General features: G+C 39.9%; 1 protein-coding gene across 1 annotated transcript; it reads right to left on the bottom strand.

Annotated features, from left to right (window-relative positions):
* Positions 1-767: 767 nt before the first annotated feature.
* On the bottom strand, positions 768-7,421 carry zgc:153115 (uncharacterized protein LOC768186 homolog). Its single transcript, XM_061044142.1, has 2 exons — positions 6,623-7,421; positions 768-5,061 (listed from the first exon to the last, which is right to left on the bottom strand). The coding sequence occupies exons 1-2, from the start codon at positions 7,116-7,118 to the stop codon at positions 4,823-4,825; spliced, it is 735 nt and encodes a 244-aa protein (XP_060900125.1). The 5' UTR covers positions 7,119-7,421; the 3' UTR covers positions 768-4,822.
* Between the last annotated feature and the right edge of the window lie 10,393 nt (positions 7,422-17,814).

Below are 17,814 nucleotides of genomic sequence, written 5' to 3' on the forward strand. Positions count from 1 at the left end.
TAGATGGGAGATCAGACACCTTTCTCAGTTGCCACAACAGCTGGAAACAGGTAGAGCTGTGCCTCCTGGACTAAATATAAACTAAAGTGCAGTGAGGCTGATGTGGCTACATGATGAGGTTTAGGGTTTTCACTGCAGCATCACTGCAGACTCCTCACACCCCAGACACAAAACTGTTCAAACTCCTCCCCTCCGTTAGGCGTTACAGATCACTGTACGCCAAAACAACTTGACATAAGAACAGTTTCTTCCCCCAGGCTGTCACTCTGATGAACGCTAAACGCACACAGTGTCAGACCTGTCACTGTGAAGTACCGGTAACCCTAGAACCATCACCCACTGTGAATAACTTCATCAATACTGTAATATTATCCTCCTCATGCACATGTATACCTTTAATGTAAATACTGAAAAACTCGACCTCATGTAAAATAACCCATCTGTTACATAACTACACATTTATTATCATGTTCATCTCAGTATTTTTGTACTACTCACCTCTGCACTGTTTCTTATTTAGCCTTGTACATGTGTTTATATTTAATGTTATACTTTTGTACATTGAGAGCACAGTTCACCGAAGTGCAATACTTTGTGTATGCAAGCATAAACGGCCAATAAAGCTGATTCTGTTCAAGGTTTAATGCTGTTGAGTGTTGCCCCCTAAGGTGGAGCAGCGGTAACTGCAGCAGGTAAAGTGCAGAAGGACATTATTTACAACCTCATTGAACAGAAGAAAACACACAAAAAGACACTAAGAACAGAAATCAACTTAAGGACTTTATTCTTTAAAAAAGCAATGGTATTCTCATGTCAAGCAAACAATGGAAACATTTCATATTAGTACTGTTCCATATCAAAAAAATGAGTTATGAAAGAATAATTAAACCACACAAATGATAATTCTTTTGGAATAAATTAATCAGCGTAACAAAATGAAATAAAAACATGCTTTACTTAGGTGTTGAACAGGAAATATTGAACTCCAATGCTCAAAAATTGAAGACACCTGAGAATATAAATATCAAAACAGCTTGTTGCAGCAAGTATTTAGTTCCACAGTTCCTCCTCTTTACCTCAACTAAAGCTAAGAGGGGTTTTTAAAAATTACATTAATGTAAAAATTAGGCATCAATTTAAAAAAAACATCCATTTCTGTACAATGTGCATATCTGAATTAGTGTGGTGACACGAGAAATCCTTGCAGTATTTTTTCTTTTTATTTCTCAGTGAGGCAGCGAAAGATTTCATCCAAAGTGGATAACGCTCGTCTGACATCAAGCCACATTCAGTGATATGAACAGATAGATTTGGACTGAGCTCTTAATTGAAATCTGCAGTGAAGTGACAGTCTACAGGTATTTCATTTTTTACACTCTAATACCCACTTTTACGCCTCTGCCTGAGCCTGCAGGGAGTCTTTCCCTTGGTGCCTAAAACTCCTGGTGGGCCTTAAAGACAGAGGCTGATACATTTTTTCGCTACTGTCTATTAACAACAGAAATCACCGAGGCAGGTAGAAGTAAGTTCTGCTGCTACACAGGTAGTAGTGATCTTGCATATACAGACATGAGGAAGATAAGGATACACAACAGACCATCTAGGTGATAAAAACACATTTCTGAAATCCAAGGCTCAGTGGCTTTGTAGGAGTTTCTGAAAGACAGGATGGATGGATTCTGTACAGACACCACAAACAAAATGAGTGAGGTATGTTCTTATTGTGATATTATAGCTTTGAGACCCAGCACGGAGTCTGTGTGAGAAGACGCCCCCGTCTGTGAGAGGAGACGGGAGGCGGTATATGTCCATTTGGAGACGTAGAAAACAAGCGTGTGTCCCTTTTGTGAAACAGTCCAAGAGTTCAAGGTTACTGCCAGCAGCAACCCAAAACCGTAAACAGATCAAACCTCTGGTGAAGGTATGGATACAAATCTGTAAAGATTGCAGCTCCCATTAGAATGAGATCAACAGTGAAGTAGTTATTGTGGATGGTGTGACAAATGAGTGATGAAGTCTTTCTCCTTGATTCTAGTGTGGAGGAAAAAAGTCACCTCATCGGCAAACACAAATGGAACATTTTTCCTTTAAGAAAACAAACAAAAAAAACACAAATCCCTCAATCAGAGACGGCCTGGATGACTAAGCAAACACTAACAAAAAACAAAAACAACTACCCAGTTCTTTTCATCACGCTCTCTAAAGCACTTGGACAAAAAAAGGCAGTTTTACAAACCATTGGTTATCAACACACTAAGTTCCACGGTGCTCGCTCATAGAAGCATAGTAACAGTGCAAGCCGTTACACTATTCAGCCAAACACAACTGTAAGAAAAAAGTGCCATATTGCATAATGAGTAGCTGTAATGGGCCCACAGGAGGGCATATATACCTATACAATGATCCAACTGTAAACATGGTGCGAAGTAGTTATGACATAGTTTTAAGGCTTTCAGATTTTCCTGAAGAAGTGTTGTTCTCTGAGATAAAGGAACACGTCCGTGAGCTGGACAACAACAGTGTGGAAACAGAGGAAGACAAACAAACAAACAAACAAATCAAGCTCTTTACGATAAGACGCAGACACTGTGTGTAGTCTAATGCAGTTTAAATATCTGAAGGAATTCTTTTTGGAGTCGTATTCGTGTAAAACATGAGCATTGTTGAACTTTTTTGGTTGATGTTAAACACGTTGGTGCTATCTTTTCTAAATTAATACGTTGAAAAAGTCACTTATTTCCCCAACATATTATCCTGTCGTCATCACAGTGCATTCATAGTTTAGCATTTATAATGACTGTAGCCTCTTTGAGTGTGAACTTCAATTGTTCATGCTGCTGGTTTCATTTAACACCTGAATACAATTGAGTCCAGTTTTTTTTTTATTTAGGTTTCACCTGTGCTTTTCCAAATGTCCACACCAAGAGGTCTACTGGTGTTAGTTTAACTTATTTCCTTGATGATTTTTATAGCAATGTTATTTCCTACACAAGACTTGAACCTGTTTTATCTGTGACTGAATCCCCTGATCATTGTATGCGTCCTGCTCTCCTGAAAAGTGGAATGAATTATTTTATTTTGAAGGCAGCCGGCTGAAAGTCAATATTAACTTATGTCTTCTTTTCCCAAAATATTTTGATACCATCAGACACACTTTCTCAAAATCTGTTGCTAAAAAATAAGTAAATAAAAGCACATACACACCAACACTCACAGGCAATGCCATCCTATCAAGCGTATACTTTTATCCCCTAATATAAGGACTACAATTCATCACATGTATTAATTCTCCTGCTAGTAGCATTGCCATTTTTCTATGTTAAAAGCTTAAAGCTTATATACATTTACATCAGTATTAGACATAATACTACTGTGTATTATGTTTCAGCATTTCATGGATTGATAACTGATCTAGACGTAAGGATGCTGTGCAAACAGCTCTTCTACAGTAAAGTTTGAGCCACTTTCTGGCAAAATGTATATTTGATCTACAGTTAAATGCAATACACAAGAAAAAATATGAACAAATTGCGTCACTGATGGTTACTAATGCAATAAAAATAAAGGAATGTGTCACCACTAAAACTTCTAAATGGAATCAGCAAAGCTCAATAATAAAGAAAAGCTAAAAGACTTCTAGTCACTGCCTCGCTACCAAACATCACAACATTGTGCTACTCATTTAAAGAAATGGTACTGAAGAGCACAACAACAATCTACAAATGAGCAACTAGAAAACAGAGGGGTTTTGGCTGATGATAAATGTGCAGACTATTACAGATAATGTGAAAAATCCCTGCATTTTGTGAATGTTTTTCCGTTGGAGAAAGTGAGGTTTTTTTTTAGGGTTGGGCTGCTTTTTATAGATCAAATATGCTTTATGATTCCAAATCAAATCGTATCCTGAGTGAGAAAAGAAAACAAAGTATGAAGAACACATTTATTCTCATGAGGTTTAGGCTGCCATATACATGTAATAAATTACAAACTTGTTGGGATGTTTTTGCTTCATAAAAGTAAACTTTATGTACATAAATATTCTCTGTGTCCTGTTTTGTTGGTAAACATGTTTTTTTCTTTACCGTCAGTGAAACAGAAGCCTTATCATTTTGTCTTATTAATGGACTGCTTTATGGCAGAAATGGCTTTACGGAGTTTTTGCATCAATGTGATGTAGTACCTTAACTTGTCCTGTATTTAATTAAATGGCTCAAAGTCATGCCCGTCAGTGTTTCTGATCTATAAAAAGGTTTTACCAGTTCATCGGCAGACAGGGCTTCAAAAACACTGCATACTTGAGCCATTTTGAAATGAATGTGTCGAAATATTATGACGGGATGTTTCTGTTGCTTTCATGTGTCGTGCAGCATTTCACTGCATCATTACCGTCTTCAGAATGTTTGAAAGCTAGCTCGTCCTCCATTGTAAACATTATACACGTGCTCTTATACACATGTATACAACATTGTAAATGGAGTGCAGTAGGTCCAAAACTTGCTTTCGGGAAATGATTTGTGAATCACAAAGCACATTTCTTAGAAAATCACCAGTTCTCTTAAGAACGTTCTCAATACCCAACCCTAGTTTTGATGAGCAGGTGAATAGTGGTCACGACTCATCCATGAGGATGGAGAGATGAGGCTACATTTCCTTCACGTCCAACTCCGTGTGTGTTTTAGGTGTGTATGTGTGTTATGTGCACAATTTTTTTGTTCAGCAAAACTATGCTAAACACTGATCAGTGGATCTGATTGTAGCTGGTTAACTTGAAGCCACTGTGACTTTCTGTGTCCCTGTCAGGAAACCCCCATCACAGACCATCCTAATGGTGCATGGCGAGGCTAGAAGAAGAGCCCTTGTTGCGCCCCAACATGGAGGGCTGGAAGTCGGGATGACGACGGGCGTGCTTGATCAGGTGGTCGCTGCGCATGAAGCGCTTATCGCATAGTGGGCACAGGAAGCGTTTCTCCCCTGTGTGGGTGCGAGTGTGGCGGGCAAGCTCATCTGAGCGGGCAAACTTCTTCTCACAGTCAGGCCAGGTGCACGGGAAGGGCCTCTCACCTGCAGCCATGAGGCAGAGAAAAGAGGGAACTGTTAAGAACCAAATTAGTTTAAACATATCGTCTAACAGAAAAACATCACAGTTATTGAATGTAAGGTGAGAATCTTCAATGCAAATACATTCTAGACGACTACAACTGTCGTGAATTGGCTTGAATGGCAGATTTACACATTATTTGAATGATTAGATTAATAGAAATGGAAATGATCTTTTCATTTAAAATAATTTTCATCATTACCTTTTACAAAAAGAAAAACTACAAACCCCTACTATATGACTAAATGGACTCTGTCAATCATTCATCCGGGCCAGTTATAATGTCGAGCCCTGTTTGTGTATACTACTCAACTCTTCCTACAACAATGCTATTAGATGTTGTATACTAGTTATATGATGTTTTGTTTGTCAGAGGTTAAATATATGTCTTTAAACTATTATAACCATCTGCTTTTAACTGATCAGTAGAGTGCAGGTTTTTGAGTTTTGTATTAACAAGTGCATGAATCTATCTACATTTAAACTGAGTACGTTAAATACCCAGATACTGACACTGATCTAAAGCCTGGATTACTTTCCTGAAACATGGCCAAGACAAAAATTATCATCTCTTCATTGTTAAATACGTGACAAAACCAATCCAGGATTTTAGATGGTCCAGATTAGTCTCTCTAAGCTACCACTAGCCTTAATCTCCCGCAGGCAACACGAGTAAAACCAGGATAAGCGAGTGGGATGCTCGGTGCCATTTTCAAGATCACAAAGCCAGGCCACGTTGTTGTTGCAGGACTCTTTGAGGGCGTTCCCACCACCACAGTTTCTTTCAGCCGTTTCCTGTCCTTAATCCGTTTGCGCCTGCTCAGTGACCCTGAACGCACCAATTCCCCTCATTTTGAGCAAAATCACACGCACGTTTTCAGTCAAGAGCTCCCCCAACAGGTGGGTGTATTTCCACCTACATGTAGATTTTGACATCGTGATACCACACGGCCACAAGTTTTGGTTTGTGAATCATACTTCTTTCAGCTAGCACAGAAAGTATATCAGAAAGTACATCATCAAAAAGGACGCATCCGCACTCTTTTTTTTTGCAACATCGCTTCAGACGGTTTGCAGAGTTACAGTAGATTTTACACATTATCAGAAGCCATAACCCCCCCCCCGAGAAAAACTTGACCAAAACATCCACCAGAAGCTGCTGCAGCCACCAACAGGAGAGACTGTGACCGACAATGACCTATTTGCTTCCGACGTTAAGGTTTCGTCTTACGTTCATTTCATATGCAAATCCAGTCAGAGGAAGACCTCCGTCACCGCTTTTAACGTCCAGCCCAGTTCTTTTGTTAGTTTACTTCTTTGTCAGGAGCTCCTGAAGGGCTGTTTTTCTATCTTTCCCTCTTTGTTTGACCACGTTATGGAGCAAGTCGGGGTTAATGTACATGAACAACCACGCTTGAGATCAGACAATCATATAGAGTACAAAGACAATACTTCCAGTAACATAGTGATATTACAACAAACAAAGCTGAAGTTGTGTTCATATTTGCAGCGAGCTCTTCGTACCTGTGTGTGTCCGGATGTGTGCCTTCAGGTGGGAGGATTTCCCGTAAACTCTGTCGCATCCGTCAAAAGTGCACTGATGTCGCTTCACCGGGGAGCGCGGGGCCCCCACGCCTCCTCCTCCCCCCCTCAGCTGCTGTCCGGGCACTGGGGTGGCAGAGGGGGTCATGGTTGGGGTAGTTGGGTCGGACAACGTGGTGTAGCCGCTCTCCCCTCCACACGAGGAGTTGCTGCTCTCCGAGTAAGCCGACATTGGGCGGAACTTACCATGAAGGTCGGTTAGGATACCGGCCACCGCCATCATGTTCGCCCCCTCCAGCCTCAGCGTCTCCCGCACTTCCATGTCCTCATTAGACCCGTCGGGCTCCCCGGGGAGCAGGCCCACCGTGGCCGACTGGCTGGCGGGGGCGACCGGGGTGGGTCTGTGTAGCACGGGACCGCTGGATATCGACACCAGACACTCAGCAGCGAAATAATCAGACGAGGCAGTCAACGACATTGTTATCTGTCCTGTTTGTGTGCGTAGAAAAAATATATATATAACGAGAGAAAAAAATCCACCAGGAGGGGCTAATGGTTGTTGTCTGATCCGGACCTCGTTTTCGTCAAACTCGACGAAGCAACCGTTTCCAGCTGAGCCTTGTAACCTCCATACAGTGTAGTTAGGAAATGACTTTGTAAGTCAAAGAAAAGGCACAATTTACAATAATAATGTGCTAAAAGTGTGCCAATGCCTTCAGCCCAACATGCGTGCCTCTCACCGTCTGACGGTTCATTGTGTCTGAGCTCTGAGAAGCCGGTCAAACCTACGCCCCCTGGTCCGGACTCAGGATGCGTTCAAGTCCTGTCGGTTAAAAACGGGTTGAGGTGTTAATGTTTCAATAACTATGAAAACCCCATAATTATGGTATACAATTCAACGCTTACCCAGAAACGATTCGATTGATGGGATATTTAGTATTTAATACAGTTTAACAAGTTGATCACACGTCACAATTAAACACAAACGACCATTTTGTTGTTGTTTCTTTCAAGTGTAGCCTATTTCATGCATCAACTCTACACCGCAAGTAAAACTGTTTATAATGGCATCATACTGAAGCACAACTATTGTAAAAACTATACTATGACAACATTTGTATCCAGTGACAGTTGGGGTGGAAGCGGGTTAATGGGTTATTTCTAAAGGTGGGTCTGAAATATAATTTTCTCTATGTAATTGAACGCAGCTCTAACCAGCAGCGCGCAGTGACTGACGTCGCAGCACGGGCGTGGACCGCGGCGGCGGGTGCATCGTGGAAAGTAGGTGGCAGGCAGCAAGGGGTAATGATGGGGGAAGGAGATGGGGATGGAAGGCGTGTTGGGAACATTAGTCTGGGCTCAGCCAGGCACAAAAAGAGGGAGGGCTTTAGTGGAAAAAAAGAAATAAAAAGATAGAGCCATAAATCCCACCGAAAGCGCTACTTAAAACAGTTTTTATGCATACAACACAGACACTAGATGTCTCTCTTCTCTTGTTCGTATTCCCCTCTCTATAGTTGTTATTCTTCAGGCGAGTTAATGAACCAGCTTTTGATAGATTGCTGTCCACATTGGTGGTTTGGCTTATTGATTATGGACATATTGACAGTGTGCTTAGCAGTTTGTATACGAAGATGTAGTTTAATGAACGATATAGAAATTAGTTAATATGCTCTGCTATTCTATTGCACTAGGGTCTAGGCTGTCTTGTGAAGTTGCCTATAGTCCTTCATAATCCTTGCATGACTATTTCCTAGATTTGATATGGCTGCCTGAAACCCAGCCTCCCAACTTTTTTAACTTTCCAGCCAAATGAAAGAAGACAGTCCTATCACATGTGGCTCCAGTATTATGTAGACCTATTTCCAAGTTGAAGGAGTTCAAGTAAACCTCTTTTTTTTTGTGAGGCCCAATGCTAAGTGACTGGCTCAGTAACTGTTTGTAGCTCCAGCTCTGAAGGTATTTCCTGATTGGTTGCTGTGAGCACTATGGGTCACTGTGGAAGCCCACGTACAAGCGTGGTCATTCAGTGGCTGTGAACACTGCTTGGTTTTCATCTCGCTTACATGTGGAGGCTCAGAGGCAGAAGGACCTGCGGTGACTTGGGGTTGCTATGGCTGTGAACTTGTTACTGCCCAGCTGTCTGCATGTTACCTTGATTTTTATACTACTACATGGTGAGTTTTTTTTTTTTTTGGGCTTTTGTTGTGATTTTTGGTGTGTCATTCAACTTTCCAGAGAAATCAGACTTAACCTGACTAAAAGTTAAATTGATGTATCCCTCCCCGCCCCTAAATTGTGTTAATCATTATTCTAATATGTTTTATCTGACTCTCTATGCAGTAGGGGATTTTTTCCAGATGGAACCAAATCTCTGTGATTCAAGTTGTGCTGGTGAGAATGCAGTTTGTTGTTTGTATCCAATATCTTACAAGAACAAAAACTGCAATACATGTTTTTCATGTCCCACACCTCTTTTCTTTGTCTCTTATTATTCTTATTTAATATTCCTAGGCTCTTCTAGCCCTGACTTGTCCTTTCAGAGAGGGGTGAGGTATACTTACAGATTTAGGACAACAATTACCACAAATCTGCATGGCTCCAGTGCTGGCAGGAATGGTCTGGCTTTGGACTGTGTGGTTGATATTGACGTGGTTTCCAAGTGTCACCTTATGATGAAGGTCAGCTGTAATAAATGTGTTTGTAAAAAGTATGTGTCAGATTTTGCACAAAAAAAAAGATCAGAAATTCATGCACACGCTTGTCCAACAGATTAGGAATCCACAGATAAAGCGACTTTCCCCTCAGAAGGAACATTCTGTGCAGCGTTTAAAGAGCTTGAGGTAAAAATTAATAGATTTCATACAATTTGGTGTGTTTTTGAATGAATTAATGCATAATTTGGCCTTCATGTTAAGTCTTTTTGGTTGCAAATACAGGTATGTGGTTTAATCTGTTCTCTGACCGTAGGACCGTTGAGTCCAGATCTTTTTGGAATGCTATAACTGTTTCTCCTATAATGTGATACTCTGTTCAGATGTCCCACTTGTCTGTGTTCCCGGGTCTCAGGGGGATTCATCTGGTGTTTTTCTTTCCCAGGGATTCACTGGAGAGAACGCGCCTCAAGTTCTCCCTCCATGGGGGAAAGGTCATGGCCCTCTGTCTCCAGGAGGGGGAGCAGGTGTGGGCCCTCAACATCAAGAGGGCTCTACTGAGCATGCTCCAGACCTCCCGCACAGCTTCCAAACAGGAATTACAAAAGGAGGTGAGGGTTGATGTGTTCTATGTTGTTCTGAGTAATATAGGCTCCCTGCTGCAGCCTGAAGTCTTAAAACAAGTGCAGCATCTACTTTCTTAAGTCTGCCAATTACCACCTTCAATTCTGCTACATAACAATATTAGTGATTAATGATATTGAGCAATAATTGCTTGCACAGGGTGATTATTTGACTGTTCTCTGATGACTCTTTCTTAGACGGATGTTTATGGGACATGCAACACCCAGTATGAAAGGCGAGGACCTTTACTGCTGAAAAACAGGGATCTTAAACAGTGTCACCAGTCCAGGCTTGCAAATTTCTGGCCTCATTCAGTATCTTTAACTGAAGATACAGTAAGTTAACTTTAACTTTCTTCTTTCTGTTATTAAATGTATGCACATGTTTGTGTATATACTGAAAATACCAAAGTCATGAACCTTTCAGGCAAATGTATGAGTTTTCTGTCTGTTTTACCAACCTGGGCAAAGTTATTATATGATGAATAAAAATGTCCAAATGATTATTATATTATTGTCTGATTAGAATATCTTTAGGCTAAGCATATTTAAATATTAAAAGTTAAATAGATGTATAAATGATTCAATATTTCTGTTGCTTTTTGTTACACTACACACCACAACATATAGGAGTTAGGATGAGCTTTATCAATCTTTTGTCTTACTGTGAGCAAGGTGATATAATGCAACAGCATATGCATTATTTCTGACAAAAAAAGTTGAATTATGTATTCAATAAAAAAACTTTGGAACTCTGTATTATCCTACATCATAGCACTACGTTTTGTTTATCCTTGGCAAAGGAATCAATATATGGAAACTATTTTATTATACTATTTTTTTTTCCAAGAACTCAGAGTTTTAAAAAAGTCTTATCATCATCATTATTATTATTCACTCAAGTGTGTCAGTATTTTCTTACAACCCCAGTTCTGTTGGTATTTTACACTCTCAGATTGTTTGTTATAATAATAATAATAATAATAATATTAATATAATAATAATAATGTGTATTTATAACGCACTTTAAATTTAAAGCAAATCTCGAATTTCTACAATTTAAGATAGGAGCATAAAGCAATACCCACTGATTAAAGACTGTCAAAGACGGTCCTTTATAGCCTGCTTTTGCTAATCAGTCTTTCATTTTAATTGTAGCGCTCTTATTGCACTTTTATGCTGGAAATACTTTTGTATTTTTTGCTAGTCATTGCAGTCGGAGCTGCGCTGCGTTCAGAGGCATGGCTCCACAGTGATGGAAGAGGTCAACTGTACTGAAACTGTTTCCATGACAACATGGTCCAGGACTTCAGGACTGGTGAAGACCCAAACAGTGTCCGTCCTGCTCCTACTCAGGGCCCAACCAGGGACTCCTTCAGACGCAGGTCTGGAACAATGTTAACACATTCATATACTTTTAGCAACTATACTTTTTTAACAAACATGGATTATGATGAAGTCTGCTTTCATTTCAGATTCTTTAGGACCTGGTGCGCTCACTGACCTTCAGTTTGAGGATGAGGGGACTACAGGGCCAGGGAGAACCAGATCAGCAACACTGCAGCAAGCCAGTCAAACTATCAGGATGTTGTGTAGCCTCAGCTCAGACCCACAACAGGTAGGCCTGAAGAAATTAAAAACATTCAATGCATGTGTTCTAGATGTACATATCATTCAGGTGTTGACATACTTTTCAGCTAAATGAATCCCTTTCAGGTAGCTGTTACCCTGCCAGACCATACTCTGTCTTTAGTGTTTCTGAATGATGTCTTCCCTTACTGTGGCTTTTCTGTATAAGCCAATCATGTCAATGTTTTCCACATAAGGCAGGTCAATAAACTTAATCTGGCAACCTTAAATCATATTCTGTTTACATGGTAAGTGTTTAAAAGCGGCTGTCAGAGCCAAAGCCTGACATACGCTGAGGGTAATTACTGCTTTGAGATCAGTTGATTGACGGTATAAAAATGTCTTCACAGTTCTGCAGGGAGCAATAATTCTTGATGAGCAGGATGAGTATTGAGAAAACCAAGAGGAAATGGTATTCATTTTTGGTAACTATGTGGTCCATATGTGTTGGACTTTATGCCTTCAGGTATCAGAAGAATTCCTCCAACTAGCCTTCCAGCTGAGAGATTTAACACTCCCTCAACTCAAGACGCTTTGGCAAGAAGCCTCTTTCAAATGCCGCAATGACTGGTCAGTGTTTCCCTTGTATTTTTTATCGGGTATTTTCTGGCTTGTCATCAGTTCTTTATCTCCACATGACTGTTCCTATTCACATTTCCACACTCAGCGTGTAGTTAATGGACTATATTGTGGTTAGCTACCGTAGAATGGATTAAAGCAGAAAGCAATTTTGTTTATGGGTCATAATGAGAAAGAGACACAGCTTCTGGTCAAGTCCACAAATAAACAAAAGACTGTCTATGTGGGACAGTGGAGCCAACTTAATCAGAAACTATGCTGAGACATATCCTTACAAGCAAGAGACTTAGTGCTTCGCATTTTTTCCCCATTACATAGAAAATCCATCTTTATCATAGTGGACATTTTGACTTGACAAACACAGGTGTTACTAAGGTAGCAACAATGGTCTCATTTGAATCAGTTGTAGCAGCCATTCTTATCAAGCATTTCTGATCATTGTATTGCTAGCTAGCTCCACTAGGCTGTGTGGTATACAGGTAACCTTAAATAAATAGTCATTTCATTTAAAGAAAATGAATACCACCTTAGTCTGTATGCTATATATTAAGCATGTCAAGCTACTGCTTGAAATTGGTTAGCCTAGCATAAAGACTAGCCCGTGATGTAAAATGCTAGCCCTGATATTTCTGTGTTGTAAAAAGGTTCTTGCTTAGCTTAGCCACAAGAATCAGCTGGTACACAACACAGTGTAAAACTGAAATGCTTTATTTAGGCTATTTAAAATGAGATACAACATATTGATTAGAAAACTTTAGCTTTAGCTCTAGCTAAAGGTGGAGGTGGGTGGATTTTGTCCCCTTTGGGCAGAGCCTGCTAGCAAATATCCTCTGACACTGGTTGCTAAGCTAAGTTAAGTGAATGCTGTCTTAACCTTCAAATGTAGGCTATTGTAGTAAACAACTTTTTCAAGGTTATCTTTGTTTTGTAAAGTTTATATATTTAGAACTGACTTCACTATGACGTGCTGTCATTTACAGTGAACATGTTCGTCTTTCCTAAATTTGAGTGCCTTGCATTTCATTTTTTAACCCCATTTTATATTTTTTGAAAAGTGTAGAAACTCACAGCACAGGTCAACAACACTGATGTTGATTAACTGTTTGGACAGGCAACCTTTGTTGGATGCATTACCAGCTTGTGGATCTGAAAACTGTATCATACTGCTAACTGACCTAATGAGGAACAAAGAGCTGGAGGAAGAGCATGCCCACGCTTTTCTCACCACCATAGCACTCATCCCTCATCCATCACCACAGATCATCAACTCCATTAATGTAAGAACATCTTAGTGACAAATCTCACATAAAAGCTTTTGACTCCTGAGATAAATTTATATTAGTAATTTCATACTTTAATACAATCTCATATCCTAAATATTGAGGTTAAGCACATACTGTGTCTATGCTCTCTGTGTTAGGTCTTACTGGAGGTCTCCGAGCTGCGGTCCAAGGCTCTGTTATCTGGATCAGCTCTGGTTTATCAGCTGTGCCAAAAGTCTCAAACCTCCTGCAGTGAACTTCCTGAAGTGCAGACCTTTATACAAACACTTGAGGAAACATTGAAGGAGGGATGTGAAGGAGAACAACACATTCAAGATAAGGTGCATTCCCCACTTTATGTACTCACACTAAAAGCACTTTACAGAGTCTGCCCATAACAGCACTGTAAGGAAGCCGTCATTTGGCCATTGTACTTACACATTGAATTTGTAATGGCGTAATATTGTCGTCCCAGTGTGTGGTTTTACATTGTATTACTATGTTGCAAAAGTTTGCTTCACATACACACACTCTCAGACATGCACACATACAGCTCTGATCTGCCCTGCCTTTTCCGATCAGGGGTGAAACGACTTTGCCCCACCACTCTCCCTCTGTGTGTCAGAGGCGTAAGTATCCTGCCTTAATCTGGCAGTGTGTAAGAGCCAATGACAGACCTGATGATTCTATATAAATGTCTAAAGCATGGATCTTTTCAAACAATCTTACATAACATGTATTGAATCATATTCTGTCTACCAACAGCTTTTTTATGCACTGAAATCAGTGGGAAACATCGGCCTGAATGATCCAGTCTTCATTCCTCTGATAAACTGCATCATGCTAAGCCACTCAGCTACACTGGAGCTAAGACTTACTGCCATCCAGGCCTTCAGACGTTTTCCTTGTTCAGCTGATGTAAGTTGATTCCTGAGTTAACATTAGTCAACAGTGAAATTAAATGCACCATTCTTTTTTACACGTTTTCTGTTGGTTCTGTAAAAGCAAAGCTAAGCATGTAGTAAACTCTCAATAGTTGACAGTGGGATAAAACAATTCAACAAGACACTGATCCAGTATCTGTTTATTGAATATAAACGAATGTTTATGCTTAGAGAACATCACTCAAATGTAAATATTAACCTCCAAAGAAGAAGCAAACATAGTAAATGAGTTGTTAATTAGTTCATGATGAGTTGAGGTGAAGAGGTGAGTGGCAGTGGAGTATCAGTGACTGACAGCAGTTCCCCTTTTCTTTAGAGATCTGTGCTGTTGCAGCTGTACCGCTCCTCCCAAGAGGGTCCCGAGGTCAGAATAGCTGCATACCAGCAGCTCCTGCGCTGCCCAGATCAGGATATGTTTGAAGTGGTGAAGATGATGCTGAGGAACGAGACTTCCAGCCAAGGTGCGATTGAAACCTCTACGGTTTTGTTGCCTCCCTTATCAATATCTTACAAAGAAAATGTTTGAAATGTGAGTCATATACTGGCCAAGAATGTATTTCTGCCATCATTGTTTGGTTAAAACTTTCAAATTGGAGCTTTTTAAAAATATGTTATTCTTTAATTCTGAGTAGTGGTCTTGAGTGAGCACCTTGTAGTGTTGTTCCTCTATACACACTGATGACACATGTTGTTTTCCTAAATGTACCCAATGTTACTATCCCATGTTCACCCACAATAAAGGGAACAAAGAGAAATATAAAAATAATATATAAATTTAACTCTGTTAATAAGATGGATACGGTAAATCAACACATTTAAGTAAACTGCAGACACAGGGTTGACCAGTTCAACATCAAAAATATATTTGCAATAAAAAAAGTTATTAGATGTGTTAAGATTATTTTCTCACAGAGTACAGGCAAAATGTGGTGTGCCCCAAGGCTATATTCTTGGGCCTCTTTAATTTCTCATAAAAAATGATAAAATGAATGAATGATAAATAAAAATGATTAACCAAGTGTGTCAGAGTAGATGCCCAAATAGATTATCTCATGATGTAAATGGTTTAAAGCAAACAAACACTTTTAATATTGCAAAATCAACTCATAGATAGAGTTCTATGTTTAATAGAGTTGAATTAATTGATAGTTTCTAAAGTTATTAAAAAAAAGGATAGAAACCAATTTATTTTCTGGACTCACCTATCATACTCATCTTCTTGTGGTGTTTGTAACTATAAGCATTTGATTTTTTGCTTCTCCAGTGGGCTCATATGTGTGGAGTCACCTGACTAATGTCCTGAGGAGCGAGGACCCTATGAAGCAGGCTCTGATCGAGTCACTGCCTGACGATATAATCAGCAGAGACTTTGAGGCTGAGTTTATGAAATACTCTTCCTATTCAGACCACACTGTTTCATCAGGTAATGATAACATTTCATTTAAATTTAAATGAAGAAAAACAGCTATGAGGGGGAATTTCAATTTCCCATTTTAAAGAAATCACAAAAAAAAGAGATGAACCAAATGATTTGGAATACTTATGATTACATGAATTGAATGGGATGATGATCTGTACTGTGATGATCACCTTTGTTTTCTGTTTTGTTGTATGTTTCAGGCATGGGGATTACAAATATAGAAACATCTTTGGTTTTCTCCCCCAAATCGTTTCTACCAAGATCTGCCACTGCAAACCTGACAGTTTATTTCCATGGTAGAGCCCACAACCTTCTGGAAGTGAGTTATTTTATTTGTATCTAATTTGATTCATTTCAAAATATAAGTCCTACAAACTCATGTTGAATGCATGCATTGTGTCTCCTGTCTAAGATGGACTTTCATGTTGAAAATGCTGAGCCACTTTTAAAGAACATGTTCGGTCACGACACCTCTGGTGGAGAGTCTGCAGCTCAAAGTCAATCACAGTCCAAAGAGACGAAGAGGACGAGAAGAAAAACAGACGATAGCCATGGAGGAGAAAAAGAAACATGTTCATCCAGCACCAGCAGTTATCTGGCCCAGGCCAAGGCCATGGTGAGGTCATTGTTTCAGGACAGTCTTATTGATTATAGGGTTGTGTCTTGGGGGGTTTAATTAAGGCAGCAGGTTTAAGCTTAGCCATGCGTACTGTGGTACAACAGATGGGGATTAGTTTACTTTAAATTTAAATTTTAGCCTTGTGGGCAGTACTGTTATGTAAGCATCTACTGTACATGTAAGTGAACATGTTAAATATAGTAGTATGTATGTCAAATGTCATTTCTTGCCTGATTACAATCTGGTTTAACTGTTGTAAGTGGTCATTTTTAAGACATATCATTATTTTGAATGTCTTTGTTGTTTACATGTTTAAAGGTCGGCTAAAAGCCTTGACGGGAAACATTTGGGAAAATAGTGAATTACAAGTAAAAAAGGTTACATTGCCATATGTACCGCATGCTTTTTTCTTTGTTCCAGCTGTTTGGCAGAAGAAGAACTGAGGAGAACAGACTGAAGTGTTGGCTTGGTGTGAAGGTGTTTGGTAATGAGCTCAGTGTTTTTACATGTGAAGATCTCTACAGTCAAATGAACCAGCTGTCTCTGAGCGCAGCAGGACTCGCTGTCAAACTCCTCAAGGTATGTTGAAGGTAAATTGTTCTTACAAATGATTATTCACTGACATTCACATGTTCATATGCACTTCTGTTTTCAACCAGTCATCTCTATGTCCTGCAGGGTCAGGAGGTTCAGGTGAACCACAGAGCCGTGCTGATGACGGAGGAGCTGATTTTACCGTCTCTGTCTGGTCTCCCCATCAAACTTGGCATCAACATGACCTCCCTGCTTTCTCTGCGTTTGAAGGGCAACATCAACTACAGAGATGTGTCTCACTTCTCCCTGGCTGGATTCATCAAACCCAAGTAAGTCCTTATTACCACATGTTACAGGGGCTTTAACTCGGGCTATGAGAGAGTGTAACTGGTGTCTCTGTCCTCAGTGCCCACGTGGGGCTGTCTGTCAGGATGGGGGTGGACGGGGCTCTGGGTCAGGCTGCGGTGAACTGGGTCTCTGATCTGAGGAGCTCCACCAGTTTGGATGGCAGTATTCAGCTGCAGGAGGGGCGAGATCTCAGAGTCACACTCAACACACCGGAGGACGTCATGGACATCATCTCTGTCAGGTAAATGTGAACATTTAAATACTATCTCAGAGGTGTTCTTTGTGAGTTTCAGCATCTTCACTAAAGATCATGTTGACTTATCAACCTCAATATCATGCATATCAGCCGTATTACTATTCTTATTGAACTTTTTTATATATATCAAACTGTTTTTTGCAGGTTTGGAAATGATGCAACATATTTGAGTCTCATCATGCTTGGTTCATAATGTTGTTGCAGCCAAAAATGTTTTGTGGATTTTATGGAAGATGTTTTAGGATCATCCGTTTATATTAGTTAAAGAAATAAATAAGAAAAGAAAAGAGGCTCTTATTTGAGTTT

Source organism: Labrus mixtus, chromosome 8 (assembly GCF_963584025.1).
Source record: "Labrus mixtus chromosome 8, fLabMix1.1, whole genome shotgun sequence".
Lineage (NCBI taxonomy): Eukaryota > Metazoa > Chordata > Actinopteri > Labriformes > Labridae > Labrus > Labrus mixtus.